Below are 14,948 nucleotides of genomic sequence, written 5' to 3'. Positions count from 1 at the left end.
TAAGGGGCACATGCCCAGTGAGGGGTGTGTAGGAGGCAGCCCATGGATGGTTCTCTCTAATCATTTATGTTTCTATCTTTCTATCCTTCTCCCTTTCTCTCTGAAATCAATAAATATATAAATGTATATGCATATTTAAAAAAGACAAACGGCTACTAATTTATTAATAAATAAATAAATAAATGACAGATAGGTAGATAAACATTTTTTTATTCAAAGTAAAAAGAATTAATTATTTTGCATCATAATTAACATAAACACAGCATGGTGACATGCACACTAAAGTTGGGCTATTCATTTTTTCTCTATTCATGTTATTGAAGTCATGGTCTGCAGTAATCTGATTAATGACATATGCTTTGATTCAAAGAGTTCTAGAAAAACTAGTGTATTGATATTCACAACACTTGTACATTATGCAATTCTATTTTGAGTCTCAAGAAAGACTACATATAATTTTCACAGCTATCACCCAGTTTGCAATTATCAGCTATAAGAAAGGAAGTTGTGACACTATAATTTCACTAGAAGCCCGATGCATGAATTCATGCACCAGTGAGGTCCCTTGGCCTGGTTTTCGGGATTGGACTAAAACCAGCTCTCTGACATTCACAAAGGGGCCACAGATTGTGAGAGGGTGCAGGCCAGGCCAACGGACCCCACCAGTGCACAATCAGGGCCAGGGAAGGAACCAGGAGGTTGGCCAATGGGGAGGGACTGTGGGAGGGCTCCAGGGCACATCCAGCCCATCTCACTCAGTCCTGATCAGCCAAACCCCAGCAGCAAGCTAACCTACTGGTTGGAGTGTCTGCCCACTGGTGGTCAGTGCATGTCATAGTGAGAGGTTGAGAGGCCTTAGCATATCATTAGCATATTACACTTTGATTGGTTGGTCACCTGGTTGATCAGATACTTAGCCTATTAGGCTTTTATTATATAGGATTATTAAAATGACTTTAGGTTTCCATTTTAGTAACTGGTTCTTATCTTATCCCAAGGTCACATGCCTATAAGTATGTGTGTGCATGTATGTAAATATAGTTTCATTACATATTCTATATTTCTGTCCATGCATATTAATGTATAAAAGATATAAATAGAGTCTTTTTGGTGACCCCCCAAACACAACATGCCAAGAGTAAGGAAAGAAAACAACAGTAATGTGAAAGTGAAACAAATGAAAGATTATTTGAGTACAGGACAATAAAACTTGCATGATCTACAGATTTTTAATCATGATGGGCAGAAGGATTATGGAGAGAGAAACATAAATTCTAGGAAAAGATAACAGTCTCCTGTGATTATTCATTTATATTAATTTTAAATCCCAAACCCAATGGATACATTGCCCTTTATCAACTCTTGTCTCACTGATGAAGTAGAGAATGAACATCATCCTATGATTATATAAGCTTAAATAACTACTTTATAAGTGTCTCAGTACATAATCACATTTTAATACTAAGAGGGTTGTCAGTAGTATAGAAAAATATTTGGCTTTTCTATATGAATCATTGATAAAAAGCAGTCAAAATTGATGAGAAACTGAAATATGGAATATTTTCATTAAAATTGGTTAGCAAAGTTCAAAAAAGGGAGGAAGAAAAAGTTAGTAAAATAAATGATTAAAATCTGTTATTAGTTTTAGATACATATTATTGTTTAACATAATTTCCCTTAAAATGTATTTACAATTATATTATTATATGTTTACCAAGTTCTTGAATAGCAAAAGGAATGTACATATTATAGACAAAATGGGCAGACAAAATTACATTTTATTGTATTTTCTAATTGTTTTCTTTATTTTGACACATAAAATGTGGTTTATACTGGGACTATCACAATATGAATTCATATTAAGAGCAATGTATCTGTTCAAGTTAAACACATGTACATAATATCTAATTGCAGTAGAATAACAGCAGAAAAGATGATTCCACCCATATAATACACCCCATGTCTAAAAATAATTTTAGATAAAATCAAGACAAATGAAATATTAACATTTTTCTTCTTCGGGATCTTTTAAAGCAGTGTATCCCAAAGTGTGGTACGCCTATCCCCAGGGATACAGGAAGAGTTTGGTGGGGGTACGCGTTGCACCGGAGTTTGGCGGGGATATGCACTGCACCGTGCTTAGCTGCACCTAATTCTACGTTCTCATGAATACAAGGGGTACTCAGCATTACAAAAATTATAGAAGGGGTACACATATGTCAAAAGTTTGGGAAACACTGCTTTAAAGAATGATTAAGTAAAAACTTGCTAAGAAAAATAGCTGAATGGCTATGGTTTTCTTCCAAAAATTAACAGATTTTCCTAAAATACTGAATGACATTCCATTTTTCAAAACTCGTTAATATAACATCAAATCAGGACCATATTCATGTCTATTTCAGATGCATTATATATAAACCAATGGTCTCTTTCTCTTCCTCTCTCTCCCTCTTCTTTCTTCTCTTTTATTTCCTTTCCTCCTCTCTTTTCTTCCTCCTTCCCTCCATCTTTTCCTCCCCCTACCCTCCCTCCTTTCTTTCCTTCCTTTCTTTCCTTACTCTTTCTGTCTTTTTTTGTGTGTGAAAGAGAAATGTTTGTTATCCTCTCAAACATAGATGAAGCTAACAGAGACGAGTGCTAGCAGTGTAAGGGAAAAGAATACTGTTTGTTGGCAACATAGCACTTCCCCACCATCACTGCCAGCACCCTGAAGGAAAAGCATCATGACCTGGGCAAACAAGGGAAATGTTTTCATTAATATTTTATTATTTACTCACCGAGACTGTCTATTGTGTTATTGAAATCGCATACATTTTAAAATTTAACATAGTCTTGACCAGAAAAAAAAAATGCTATTTTTACATGATAAAAAAAAAAATTAGATTTTTTTAAAAAAATTAGATATATATTTAGGCCTGTGGTTTGGTTTAAGTTTTAGTCTACAGGCTTGAAGCACCCAAATCCTATATTTGTTTATAGAAACAAACATTTTAAATGCAAATCTGTCACCCTGTTAATGTTTCTACTTTGCTTGAAATTATTTATATATACAAATAAAAGTACATTAAAATGTGACTTTACCAAAACATTCATTTGCCTATTATTAAAATAAATATCTATCATGGCAGGTATGTTTTTGTTTTTGCTTCTGCATCAACCAATTGACTAATAATATACCTATCACCAATGCAGACTTTGTTCATAAAAAATGCACACAAAAAAACTTGATTCACAGAATAAAAAATAGGTAAGCTAGGAAAATATTCCAATACTTTCTTCTGACATATTTATATCTTTATTTTTTCTCATTTTTTAAAAGATAAACTCCCTTAGAATAAAACGGAGTGATATATTTTCACATTATAACACATATACGTTACTGGATTCTGATTGTCTATTTGTCCTTGGCCAAAATTTTTGCCTATTCTAAGTTTATTTCAGCTTAAAAGGAGAAAGATCCTTCAAGAATATATGATCTATATTGCTGTTGGATTTATTTTTTTTATTATTATTTTTTGAAGAAAAAGTTAGTTAAATAAATAAATGATTGAAATCTGTTATTAGTTTTAGATACATATTATTGTTTAACATAATTTCCCTTAAAATGTATTTACAATTGTATTATCATATGTTTACCAAGCTCTTTGGTAAACATATTATCATATGCTTACCAAGCATATTATCATATGCTTACCAAGTGGACACATAGTAGTACATATAACTCCTTTTCCCCCTATTGACCTTCCCCCAGCCTCCCCTACCCCCTGTCGCATGCCCTCAACCCACCCACCCACCCCCCAGTGTCTTGTGTCCACTGGATGTGCTTGTATGCATGCATACAAAGTCCTTTGGTTAATCTCTTTCTCCCCCTGCCTAACACTCCCATGCTGCTGCAAATGGCACTACGCTGCTATAAAAATGAAGGAATTCTTACCATTTGGATTTATTTTTTTAACCAATGACAAATAGCTTTGCTTTTTTAAGGCATTGTGCTAGGTGCTAAGACATAAATAGTTCTTCAACTTAGTCCCTGGAAATTTCAACTTTAAAATGACTAATATTCCAGTGCATCCTACCTCTCAAATTTAATCTGAATGAATGAAAACCTATCATGATCTTTCTATTAAGCTACATTGGTTTATTATACTGAACAATTTAGTCATAAAAACCTTACTTGTCTATTGCTACCTCTAACATTTTTTTTTTCAGAAATAGCCATATTGTTAAGCTACTGAAACCTTTGTATCAAAAATCTAGAACAGTGATTTTTCAACTGTGTTTAAAGCAATAAAACACTTTGTTTTAGGATCTGGTTTCAAGGATGAAGCTAAGAGTAGTTTCTTTCATCTAATCCAGCAGACTCGTTTTACAGAGCTCTGAGCTTAGTCAGACTTCTTCCCTTCACTCCTAGACACTGTGAGCAGAAAGAGAATAGAATCATCCTGGTAATAGCAGAGCTTCCAAATGTAGCCTCCAGAGAGTGTGGCTCACTGATGCAGGGATGGAAGAGTAGAGGAAGTAGAAGTGGGTACAGTGTGAAGGTTCAGCTTCCTGTCCCCAGGAGTGCTCCAGGCTCATGGGTGGCTTGGCAATTTCATGAATGAGTTCCACTGTGAACAAGCAAGGAAGTCAAACATTTCTCCTGTCATTGGACTAAGTGGATATAGTCATGGAACTTAATGAAAGTTGTTCAGAATCCCAGGCTAGAAAATTCCACGGAAAACAGCACAACAACTTTCAAATCATGATATTGAAACCAATCCCTCTTAAAACTCAGTGCCTCAATGCAAACGACCACATCTTGAGACTAGTCCAGTGATCATAATTACAAGGTAACATTTTTGCAGGAGGTAAGTCTAATAAAGAAAACTTACCTCTTAAATGTCTATCTACACACCGGCAAGCATATCACATACACCTTATAAAATACAAGCAAAGGCGACATTTATCTATCTGGTTTTAAAAGTGTCCCTACCCCCGCAGGTCAGCTGTATACCACACTCAGGGTAATGCAACCTCCCTGCCTCCAAGCTCTTATCATTCTGACGAGCAGAGTTTGAAAATCACCAATCTGGATTTTTATAATTTCAATGGACTCTAAACAACAACAATAACAACAACAAAATCCTTTACAAAATTAAAGACATATAGCTATTTTGTTTGTTTGTTTTTATCAGCTACCTTAATGATTTGGACAGAATAACGGCTCCTGGATACGTTCCAAATGAGCAAGATGTTCTACATTCTCGCGTGAAAACAACGGGAATCATTGAAACTCAGTTCTCCTTTAAAGACCTGCATTTCAGGTATAAGCAAATATATTTTTTCACTATTAATAAAAAATATGTCATTCTCAATATTTCTGTGCAGAGAAAAAGCTCTAGTTCATGTTCAAGGGCAGTGACTCCTTGGGAATGCTCACTAGGCCTCGTTTATTTCTTTACCGCTGTCCTTGCCTGCCTGCCCATAGCCTCACACGGGGACCCTCATCTTGAGCTCCATCCATTCTTCCACTAACAGGTGGGAGCTAGACTTTCTTCCTCATCTTTGAAACTGATATCCCACTTTAAAAAAAAACAAACATATTTAAATACCATTTAAGCAGCAGGTGCTATGGGTCCTATTTCTTTTGCCTTCCAAGCCTCCCATTTGCTTGAAATGCTCTTACTTCCTTAATTTACTCCCTCAATTTAAAATGCAAATAATTGAGAAGAGAATTATTTGAATATGATGCTGTTGACTGGAATAGCAAAGTCTACTTTATAAGTACGGTTTGGTTATGAAAATGATCCCATTAGTTTCGTTGTCATCGCATTATCAAGACCACCTTAGAAATTCTATTGCAGTTGGACTTGAGCTCCCGGAGGAAAACCCTTCTATTATATTATAGGAAGAAATAAAAATCCATAGTGAGTGGTAGAAAGTGTCCCTTGACACTTGAGCACCTCTCCCTGCCAATCGTGGGTAAGATGGAATATTAAACATTAAAACCAGGTTCTAGAGGTATCCTGTAGTAATGAAAAAAAGTCAGTAAAGTATAATCAATAAAGTCACTCATGCATGCAGTAATGAAAGTATTTCTGAAAAGTAGGAAGAAAAAAAGTGCCATTAACTATTTGTATCAAATTGTGGGGGGAAATCCATTTTAGTGGGGAAATGTTTTAAGGCATTTTAAGTATTAAAATTGGTAATACACACTATCTAATTACAATAGTTATTGCAGAATAATTTACAAGTCAGTGTAGAAGGAAGCTCTTCAGAATGTATCCCAAAATCTCAGGCCCACAAGTCGTTAGTTTTCTGAAAGGTGAGTGGCAGAGCGAACCAGGGGAAAGGACGGCAAAGGCTGGGACACAGCCCCTGATGGTCAGGTGGTAAGCAGAGCTCATTGGCAGTCCTGTCAGCACTGCGGAGCATCTCCTCTTTGGCAGCCTCTCTCTCCAGGCTCCTGATCTTTGGTCTAGTTTCTGGGGTTTTCCTTTGGGAGCTCAACTCCAATTGCTCTGTCCCCTCTGCCTGCCCCAAGTCTCTCAAAGCATTCCTGGCACATTGCCTTTTCTGTCTTACTCTCCTTCCTCCCCTCCAAAAGTCTCACTGAAACACAGAGGGAGGTGTAAGCTTTGGGCCTAGTCCTTCCATCCCCAGGTTCTCCATGAAAGAACAGCGGTTGTTGAGGAACGAAGGCCCCTTTTCTTTACTTGTCTAATGAGTTCACTGTAAAGTCCCAGCAGAAAGTTACCATGTGATGTTAGCATGTCTTACACAAGCTGATCGCATTTCCCAGATCCTAGATTGTCTGGTTCACAGGTTAGTTTTGAAAATGAATGTCAGATATCAAACACCTAGAAGTTCACAGTCCTGGCCATTCTCAGAAACCTTGGTCTTTAGTATCTTCTCAGAAATAGGTAGGTAACACATAAATTATCTTTTTATTTTTTTTAATAAATAGTGTTCCTCAAATATTCAAGGCACAGAGCCTCTGTACTTGCTGTTCTCTTCGCCTAAAATGTTCTGGCCTTGGATGTCTGCAAGGACCGGCTCCTTCTTAAGTCCTCAAATCAAATGCTATCTCCTCAGGGAGCCTTGACTATCCCATCTATTAATCATCCTGGCATATCCCTGTCACTACTACACTCAGCAGTGTGCTGGTAAATATATAAGAACAAGCTCTTGTGGACAGGGAGAGGGGAAAGGCTTATTTGTGACTCTTGATTATTTCCTTGGTGTAAATAACCGACAATGTCCAGTTTCAACTGACCAACATGTTGTCACTCATGTAGAGTTGGGAAGAATTGCAAAGAAACAGTACTTACCAGCTACACCAATGTGAGCCGGTGTCATATCATTGATATATTAAACTACATTTTTCTCTATCAAAAACCAATATATGAAACTGTTTCTTATTCAGTTTGCTCTTTCTGTTTCTGTTTCTGCCTCATACACTCTGAGCTCCAGGAGGCCAAGGGCCATGTCTGTTTATAGCTCTATCTTCTGTGATTATCAGTGTGGCTAGCACAAAGCGGGCACACAGTCAATTCGTGCTAGATGAATACATGTACTACGATAATTCATTCTATGTACATTATCTTTACACCCTCACTGTCATATAACCAGCTGGGCATTGCAATCCTTACATAGAATCAAGAACCAAGGAATGGAAGCTAAGCCCAGCCAACATGGCTAAGGGGTTGAGCATTGACCTGTGAACGAAGAGGTCACAGTTTGATTTCCAGTTGTAGGCTCGATACCCCAGTAAGGGGCAAGCAGGAGGCAGCTGATCAATGATTCTCTCTCATCATTGATGTTTATATATATATATCTCTCCCTCCCCCTTCCTCTCAGAAATCCATATATATATATATATGAATAATTGAGTCTAATAAAGAATATATATATATAAAATGGAAGCTAGAACTAGGTGAAAGATTTCCCCAAGATCATTTATAGAAGTACTAGAAATGTGATTAGCATGCACAAATTTCTCATTTCAAAGACTGCACTTTAGCACTACATATCAGTGATGGGCTATGGGTAAATTGATATGAAAACTATTTTTTTTTCTATAATGTATGTGCTTCTGCTAGTATTGTTGGTCATTCATGATCCCTTCAGAGAGAAGAGGGGAAGGAGAATAAAATCAAATGGCAGCCTGTTGGGGAGATATTTTTCAGCTGGCAGGCCCCTATGGGACTTCACAAGCCTGTCCTTCTAAAACCAGGGCACATGATGATTGCCAATGAACTCATGAAACCTCAGCAGTCATGTTCATTTCCTGGAACATCTATTTTACTCAGATCTAAATATAAATATTCATAAATGTATAAAGCAAATATTCTGAGTAGAATACATTTGCATTTTAAAAATAACTGTTTTAAATATTTTTTTCCTTCTGTTTAGACCTCTAGACCTTCATTAGTACATGCTTGTTTTTTTGCCCTGTTGTAGTTCACAAGTTAATTTTGTACACATCATATTAACTCCTATAGGTATGGGTCCTCCTTTCGTACACTGCTGGCCCTAGTGGAGGAATGAGAAAAGTTTTGCTAGTTCTTTATTACAATATCAATGCCAAAACGTAAGCTGTTATGAATTGAATTATGAAGCCCTGTTAGCACTTACTTTGACACTAGAGACTGGGTGCACGAATTTGTGCATGAGTGGGGCTCCTCGGGGTGGCCTGCAGAGATCAGACCCCAGCTTGTGCCCTCAGCCTGCAGTTCTGAATGGCATCCCATATTGGCCTGGCACTGCCCCCTCACCGGCTCTACCATCCTGCCTGTGGGGCGATCAAACCAGGGACAGGGCCCTTGCCCTCAGAGCCCGGGAGTCGGGTGGCAGCCCTGCACTCTGCTGCTGCCACAGGTCACCATCTGTGGGGTGAATGGCAGAGCAATAAGGCCCTCACTCACACCTGCCCTGGCCTTGAGCCCACTCACCTGCTCCACCATCTGCTGTAGTCTTGCTCTTGTCAGGCCCATTAGGGTGTGAGCTGCTGCCAGCACCATGTTGCCAACACCCACCATGTTCCACACCACACCCTGGTGGTCATCACACTTCGTAGTGAGCAGTCGAACTCCTGGTCAAACTCATAATTGAACAACCGCCCGAGGGGGAAATTTGAGTAATAGGCTTTTATTATATAAGATAGCAATTTCTACACTATTCAACTACTACCTCTTTGACATCCACTAAAACCACTTTTCAGCTCCTTTCTTTTCTTAATGGTTTTCTTTCTCATTGACTTAAGAGGGCAAATTATTAAAAGCATCTTCTATGAGGAAGAAAATGCAGGAAATTTTTCTACAAAATTTTTAAATATTTAAATTTTACTATAAAAATATTAAAGAACAGAGTTATGCTTTTTATAGAACTCTTTTTTAAAATATATTTTGTATTGATTTCAGAGAGGGAGGGAGAGAAAGGTAGGAACAGCCATGATGAGAGATAATTGGCTGTCTCCTGCACAACCCCCACTGGGATCAAGCCTGAAACCTGGGCATGTGTCTTGACCAGGAATCAAACTGTGATCTCCTGGTTCTTAGGTCGATGCTCAGCCACTGAGCCACACCAGCTGGAATTTAGGGAATTCTTTAAAATCAATTAAATATAAGTTGAGTCACAGCAATATTAATCCCTTAATAAATTCTCACAATTAAGTCATCTTTTTTTCTTTTTCTGTAGTGCTGAATAAAATTATCTAAAAGCACACAGGCATTTGTAGTGTAAAATTTTGTAGTATTTCAAAATAGGAAATATAAAAACAATGTACATTCCAATTTATTTCAGAAAGCACCCAGGTATTAAAATATAGTGCATTAGCATTGATTTGTATTCACATAGCATAAATCATCATATCACTATTTAAAAACCAAATACTTAATTTACATATTAAATTATTCAGGAATTTTAACTAGGAACTTCAAAATGAAAAATTACCTCTGCCAATGTACTATATCATTTTCATGTATCACCTAATTTAGTGGAAATTACCTAGAATTCTTATCAAATCAGAATGCCAACTGTCAAACTGATAAAATTAATTACCTATACAGATGTTAAAGTACTATGTAAATGAAAAATGCAATGCAAATATAAGACCTTCTATTTTTGTAAAATAATTCCTCAGGACAAAGAATTTACCGATTTATCAGAATTTATTCACAATTAAAGAGAAGCCACATTTCATGATTAAAAAACAATTGACCGAACATAAAATCATGCAGAAGTCAATGAAAAGAGGTCAGAAAATATTACAACATAAAGCTTGAGATTTTCTAAATTCAATATAATTATTTTCAACATTCAAATGGATCTCATATAAAATAAATTATAATTTTCCTGAATTTGGAGTCATGCGCACTATGTTAATTTCTGGGAAGTTAGACTCATCTAATCTCAGGAGTGGGTCTGGTGTCTACCCAGCAGCTGTATTTCAACTTAGCTTTGTTATTCTCTACTAGATCTCATAGAGCAATAACTCATGTATACTATTTGATTAAGTTATGTTTATGGTTAATATTACCAAAATAATAAGTTATAGAATAATAAGTTATTAATGTGTGATTTATTATGGTGATAGAATTTATTTTAATGAATGTATAAATTATATCATTCAATAATTAGAGAATTATATAGTGGGCATTTTAACTTTCAAATATGCACATAGACTTAGCAAAAAGTATGTATATAGTGGTACTAACAATTTGGGACTTTAGAGACCCTGGGTCCCTCATGGTTGTTAGTCCTTTTGATTTTGTTTTTTTTAACCCCAAACAATTAAGGATTTTAGAATGATCTCTGTGCATATACTTTATGTCTGTAATTATCTGTTCTGAGTTTTGGAACATGGCACAGGACAAAGACTTGATTAGGCCATTTTCCCATGGCTCTGTAGCAATGACACAGATCCACCTGTTAACCCTGTCATGTGGCCATCTTAAGAGGTTATGTCAATTGTGTTAAAACCAAGTATATTGAATAAATCTTATAATTTAATAATTTAAAATAATAATTTAAGTACATATTTAAATAAAGTCATACTCAGATTAGATCTTATTTTTCTGAGATCAAATAAGTAGATGTCAATAATTATAATTTTTCTAATTTTGCTTATAGGATGAGCAAAAAAAATTTAACAAATAAATTAGCTGCGGTAGCAGTATTTATTTTTAGCTATCCTATGTTGTATAATGGTTTTGCAAGCACTGCAAAGGGCAGATTAATAATAATCTATTCTGATAGGAAGTATGAATAATATTGTGTGGTAAATATTTAACCAATTGTTTACCGTAAACCCATAAAACTCAAAAATTTATAATAGATTATAAACTCAACTGTTTAGTCAACTGCTTAATATTAAGCTATAAAACTCTGGTGACTTGGCTTATATTAATGCTATGGGCAATTTAACAAATTATTGATGTTCAGCTATGAGTTAAAAGCCTGACCAGTCAATTTACATACATTTTAGGCATTTAAAAAGTTTTTAAAAAATTCTAACTTAAGTACCTTACTTAATAAGAAAATACGTATAACCAAAAATAAGAGCAAAATCCTTTATCCAAAATGAGAACTGCAAGTTCCAATCACTGTTATTGTGGCACCCTGGTTACCCTAACTGCTTAGGAAATTAAGGGTATTCAAGCTGTATCACATGTCCATTCATCAGATTAATTGCCCAGATAGATTAGCCCAAACCAAATGTTCATCAGCAAGTATATGTGTTCTTTGTGTTTATTTTTGTTTTTCACAGCATGGTCATGATGGAATATAAACACACACATGTATAAAATCACTTCTTCAGTGAAATGTATAATAAACAAATGCTCTACTTTGGGAATCTCCATATTGTATTAATAGGATGTTATGCTTTATAGCTCTAAAATAAGCCTCAAATTAAAATTTAGAGAAACCCCTAAAGTGAAAAGGGATGTATGAAAAATAAATTATGACAACAGCAGAAAAGTATAATGTAAGCTTTCTTAGAGCTAACATTACATCCTGAAGAATCTATATAAAAGCAAAACTCCAGCTATTGGTCTGATTTCCTAATGAACATTTCAGTTCTATAATGTTTTCATTACTAGGGACTCTCTGTAAATTATTTTTAAATTAAAAATCTATCAGCATGAGAGAAACAAGATTAGCCTCTCAGAGGTAAAATATTTGGTAACCATGCAAGGAATCTGAGCAGTTATCTAAAGTTACATTAAGAATATTCTCAGTTTTGTAAAATTTGAATATATCTGATCAAAATTATAAATGTGATTAAATAAAGAACCAATCAAAATAGATGGAGATGGGTTCATTGTCCATAAAAGAAGATAAAAGAGGTCCAAAACAAATGCTAATAGGACTAACCCCAGCCCTGTTTAATAGGGAAAACTTAATCAATCTATTTTGGAAATTGGCTCCTATGGCACCATCATTCTTACTGTGAAATTTGAATATTTGGCACTCAGTACAAATATCCCATTCATCCAGTGACTTTTGTCTTGGCTCTGTGATTCATTAGTTCTCCCTTATAGGATACCCACCCTGGAAGCAAACCCTGAGAGAGGATTAGAGCAAAAAAAAAGAAACAAGAATTATGGAGGTTCTTCCATGTTAAAATTGAGTGGGTGGGACTACAAGGAGTGGTTTTAGTTTGACAAAGCCCATCATAGGTTTAAACCTAGTGATGTACAGTCCATCCTCAACTTTACAAGTTAATGCATTTTTTTTTCCAATGACAAATCATATTTCTTTGCCAACAAATGATCCACCATGTCTTACCTAATAAAAATAGAAACATGCAAATTACCCATCACTCTGCTATGCCCACAGCCAATCAGAGTGAGCATGCAAAATAACCCAGCAAAGATGGAGGTTAAATTGCATATGCAGGTGCGGAGTGGGCTGGGAGGGGCGTGATGCTTGCTATAAGGGGAAGGGGGTTGGGGGGGTGGGCGGAGGGAACTACTGGAGCCAAGCTCTGCACAGAAGCGAGGACGTGCCAGCTCTTGTGCGGCCAGGGAGCTGGGACTTGCTGGCTCCCAGGTGGCTGGGAGTGAAGCCAGAGGAAGAAAGGCCTATTTTTGCACAAATATCATGCAATGGGCCTCTAGTATTTACATATGGTTAAATGGAGAATATGTGAAACACCTAGAACCCAGACTATCTACAGTATCTCCATTAGTTAAATGAAACAAAACACCTGAAAGGTGGAGAATATGCCCAGGGAACTGTTTGGCACCACAGGGAACCGTCTGACCAGAGGAGGAAGGTCAGACTTCACAGCAAAGGTAATGGCAGTTTCACTTGATGAGGGTTTGAGACTTACCCAGATAATATGTCCTACTCGGGGACCTCTAGTCAAAGAAAGTCGATCTAAACTTAATGATGTTCACAATACCCCATGTTCTCTCATTCCTTACACATGCACTTTACATTAATATAACCCCTTCGTGCCAGTAACATGAAATATACTCATTTATTTAGCAATTTTTTATTGCATGTCTATTGTGTATGAGGGATAGTGCCTTGCACTGGGGATATAGCCATCACTATGATAGATAAGGTCCCTACCCTCAAGCAGCCACTATTCTATTAGGGCAGATAACATATACTAAATATGCAAAACACATAAATAAGCGAACCAGTTAACGACTGATTGTGACAATTACTATAAAGGAAACTAAGAGAGTGGTGTGATAGAAAGTCATTGAGGGATGGAGGAGACATTAACAATGAGACCTGCTGAGAAAGAAGGGTTACACAAGGAAAAGGGGAATCATGACACATGGAAAGGAGAGAGACAACAGAAATCCTGAAATAGCAAAATTTAGGTTTATATTAACGGAACTGAAAGAATAACCTTGTGATTGAACTGCATTAAAAAGAGGAACTAAGCTTGGATAGACAAGCAAGAACCAAAATAACTGTGATCTTAGTGCTCATTAAGCTAGTTTGTGTTTGATGCTAAAGGGGAAAAGAGGCCACGGAAAAGTGGACCTCTGGCCCTGGTCAGAAATGTTGGTGGTTTATCCAAGAGGAAATGAATAGGAAAGAAGTGGTTGAATTAGAATCTGCATTTTTTTAAGTGTTCTAAATGGATGGTAAGGGGATGTGGGCATTAAAAATTTAGTTTCTGTATTGAATTGCCATGTCCACATTGTTGCCTCGTACCAAAATACAAAAACAGAAGGAGAACCAAATATTCAACTATACCTCCTCTGAGTAAGTTTATTGACCCTTCAGGCTGAAATAAATCTCCCTCTAGGCTCACACTTTACCTTGTAGATTAGAATTTTATTTTAAAACAGTATAACAATGTATTTGTTTTCCGTTTTGAAGATAGTGAGGATATTTTTTCATTTTTGCAACAGTGGGTCTTAGCACAATGTCTAGTGCATGGATTTATTTCAGGGCTCTCTATTCTGTTTCATTGTGTCTATGCGCCTTTCTATGCCAATATCATACTGTTTTAATTAAGATAGCTTTGCAATACAGTTTGAACTCAAGGAATTTGATGCCTCCAACTTGGTTCTTCTTCCTCTAGATTGCTTTGGCTATTCAGATCTTTTGTGGTTCTATACAGATGTTAGGATTGTTTGTTCTATTTCTTTGAAAAATACCAATAGGATTTTAATATAGATTGCATTAACTCTATAGCATGGGCATTTTAACAATAGTAATTATTCCAATCATGATCAGGTTCAATAATCATTTGAATAAATGAATGTAGAAAGAGCTAAGAAAACAGTCCAGGAATTATATTACCAGAACTATGTTAGTTTCCAATCTTCTTGTGAATTACATTAATTTAAGAATATATGTATAAACTTTGATCAAAATCTCCTAAGGCTAATCAATTTCTTACTAAAACTCTAAGCTACTTTAAATTTCCCACATGCTCAAAGTCAACGTGTAATTTATTTTACTATAGTCTGCATGAAGTAAAAAAAGAA

At 36.1% G+C, this 14,948-nt stretch overlaps 1 protein-coding gene across 1 annotated transcript in view; it reads left to right on the top strand.

The window, feature by feature from the left end:
- The window catches only part of GNAT3 (G protein subunit alpha transducin 3), a 34,679-nt gene that overhangs the window by 13,990 nt on the left and 5,741 nt on the right, over positions 1–14,948 (top strand). The window contains exon 5 of the mRNA XM_084897047.1: positions 5,178–5,306. Coding sequence (XP_084753173.1) covers positions 5,178–5,306 — 129 coding nt within the window. The remainder of the gene's footprint in view (positions 1–5,177; positions 5,307–14,948) is intronic.

The sequence above is a fragment of the Pipistrellus hanaki genome (assembly GCF_964339955.1).
Source record: "Pipistrellus hanaki genome assembly, chromosome: 10".
NCBI classification, from domain to species: Eukaryota; Metazoa; Chordata; class Mammalia; order Chiroptera; family Vespertilionidae; genus Pipistrellus; species Pipistrellus hanaki.
The sequence above is the reverse complement of the archived record's forward strand: the minus strand, read 5'-3'. Positions and strand labels throughout refer to the sequence as shown.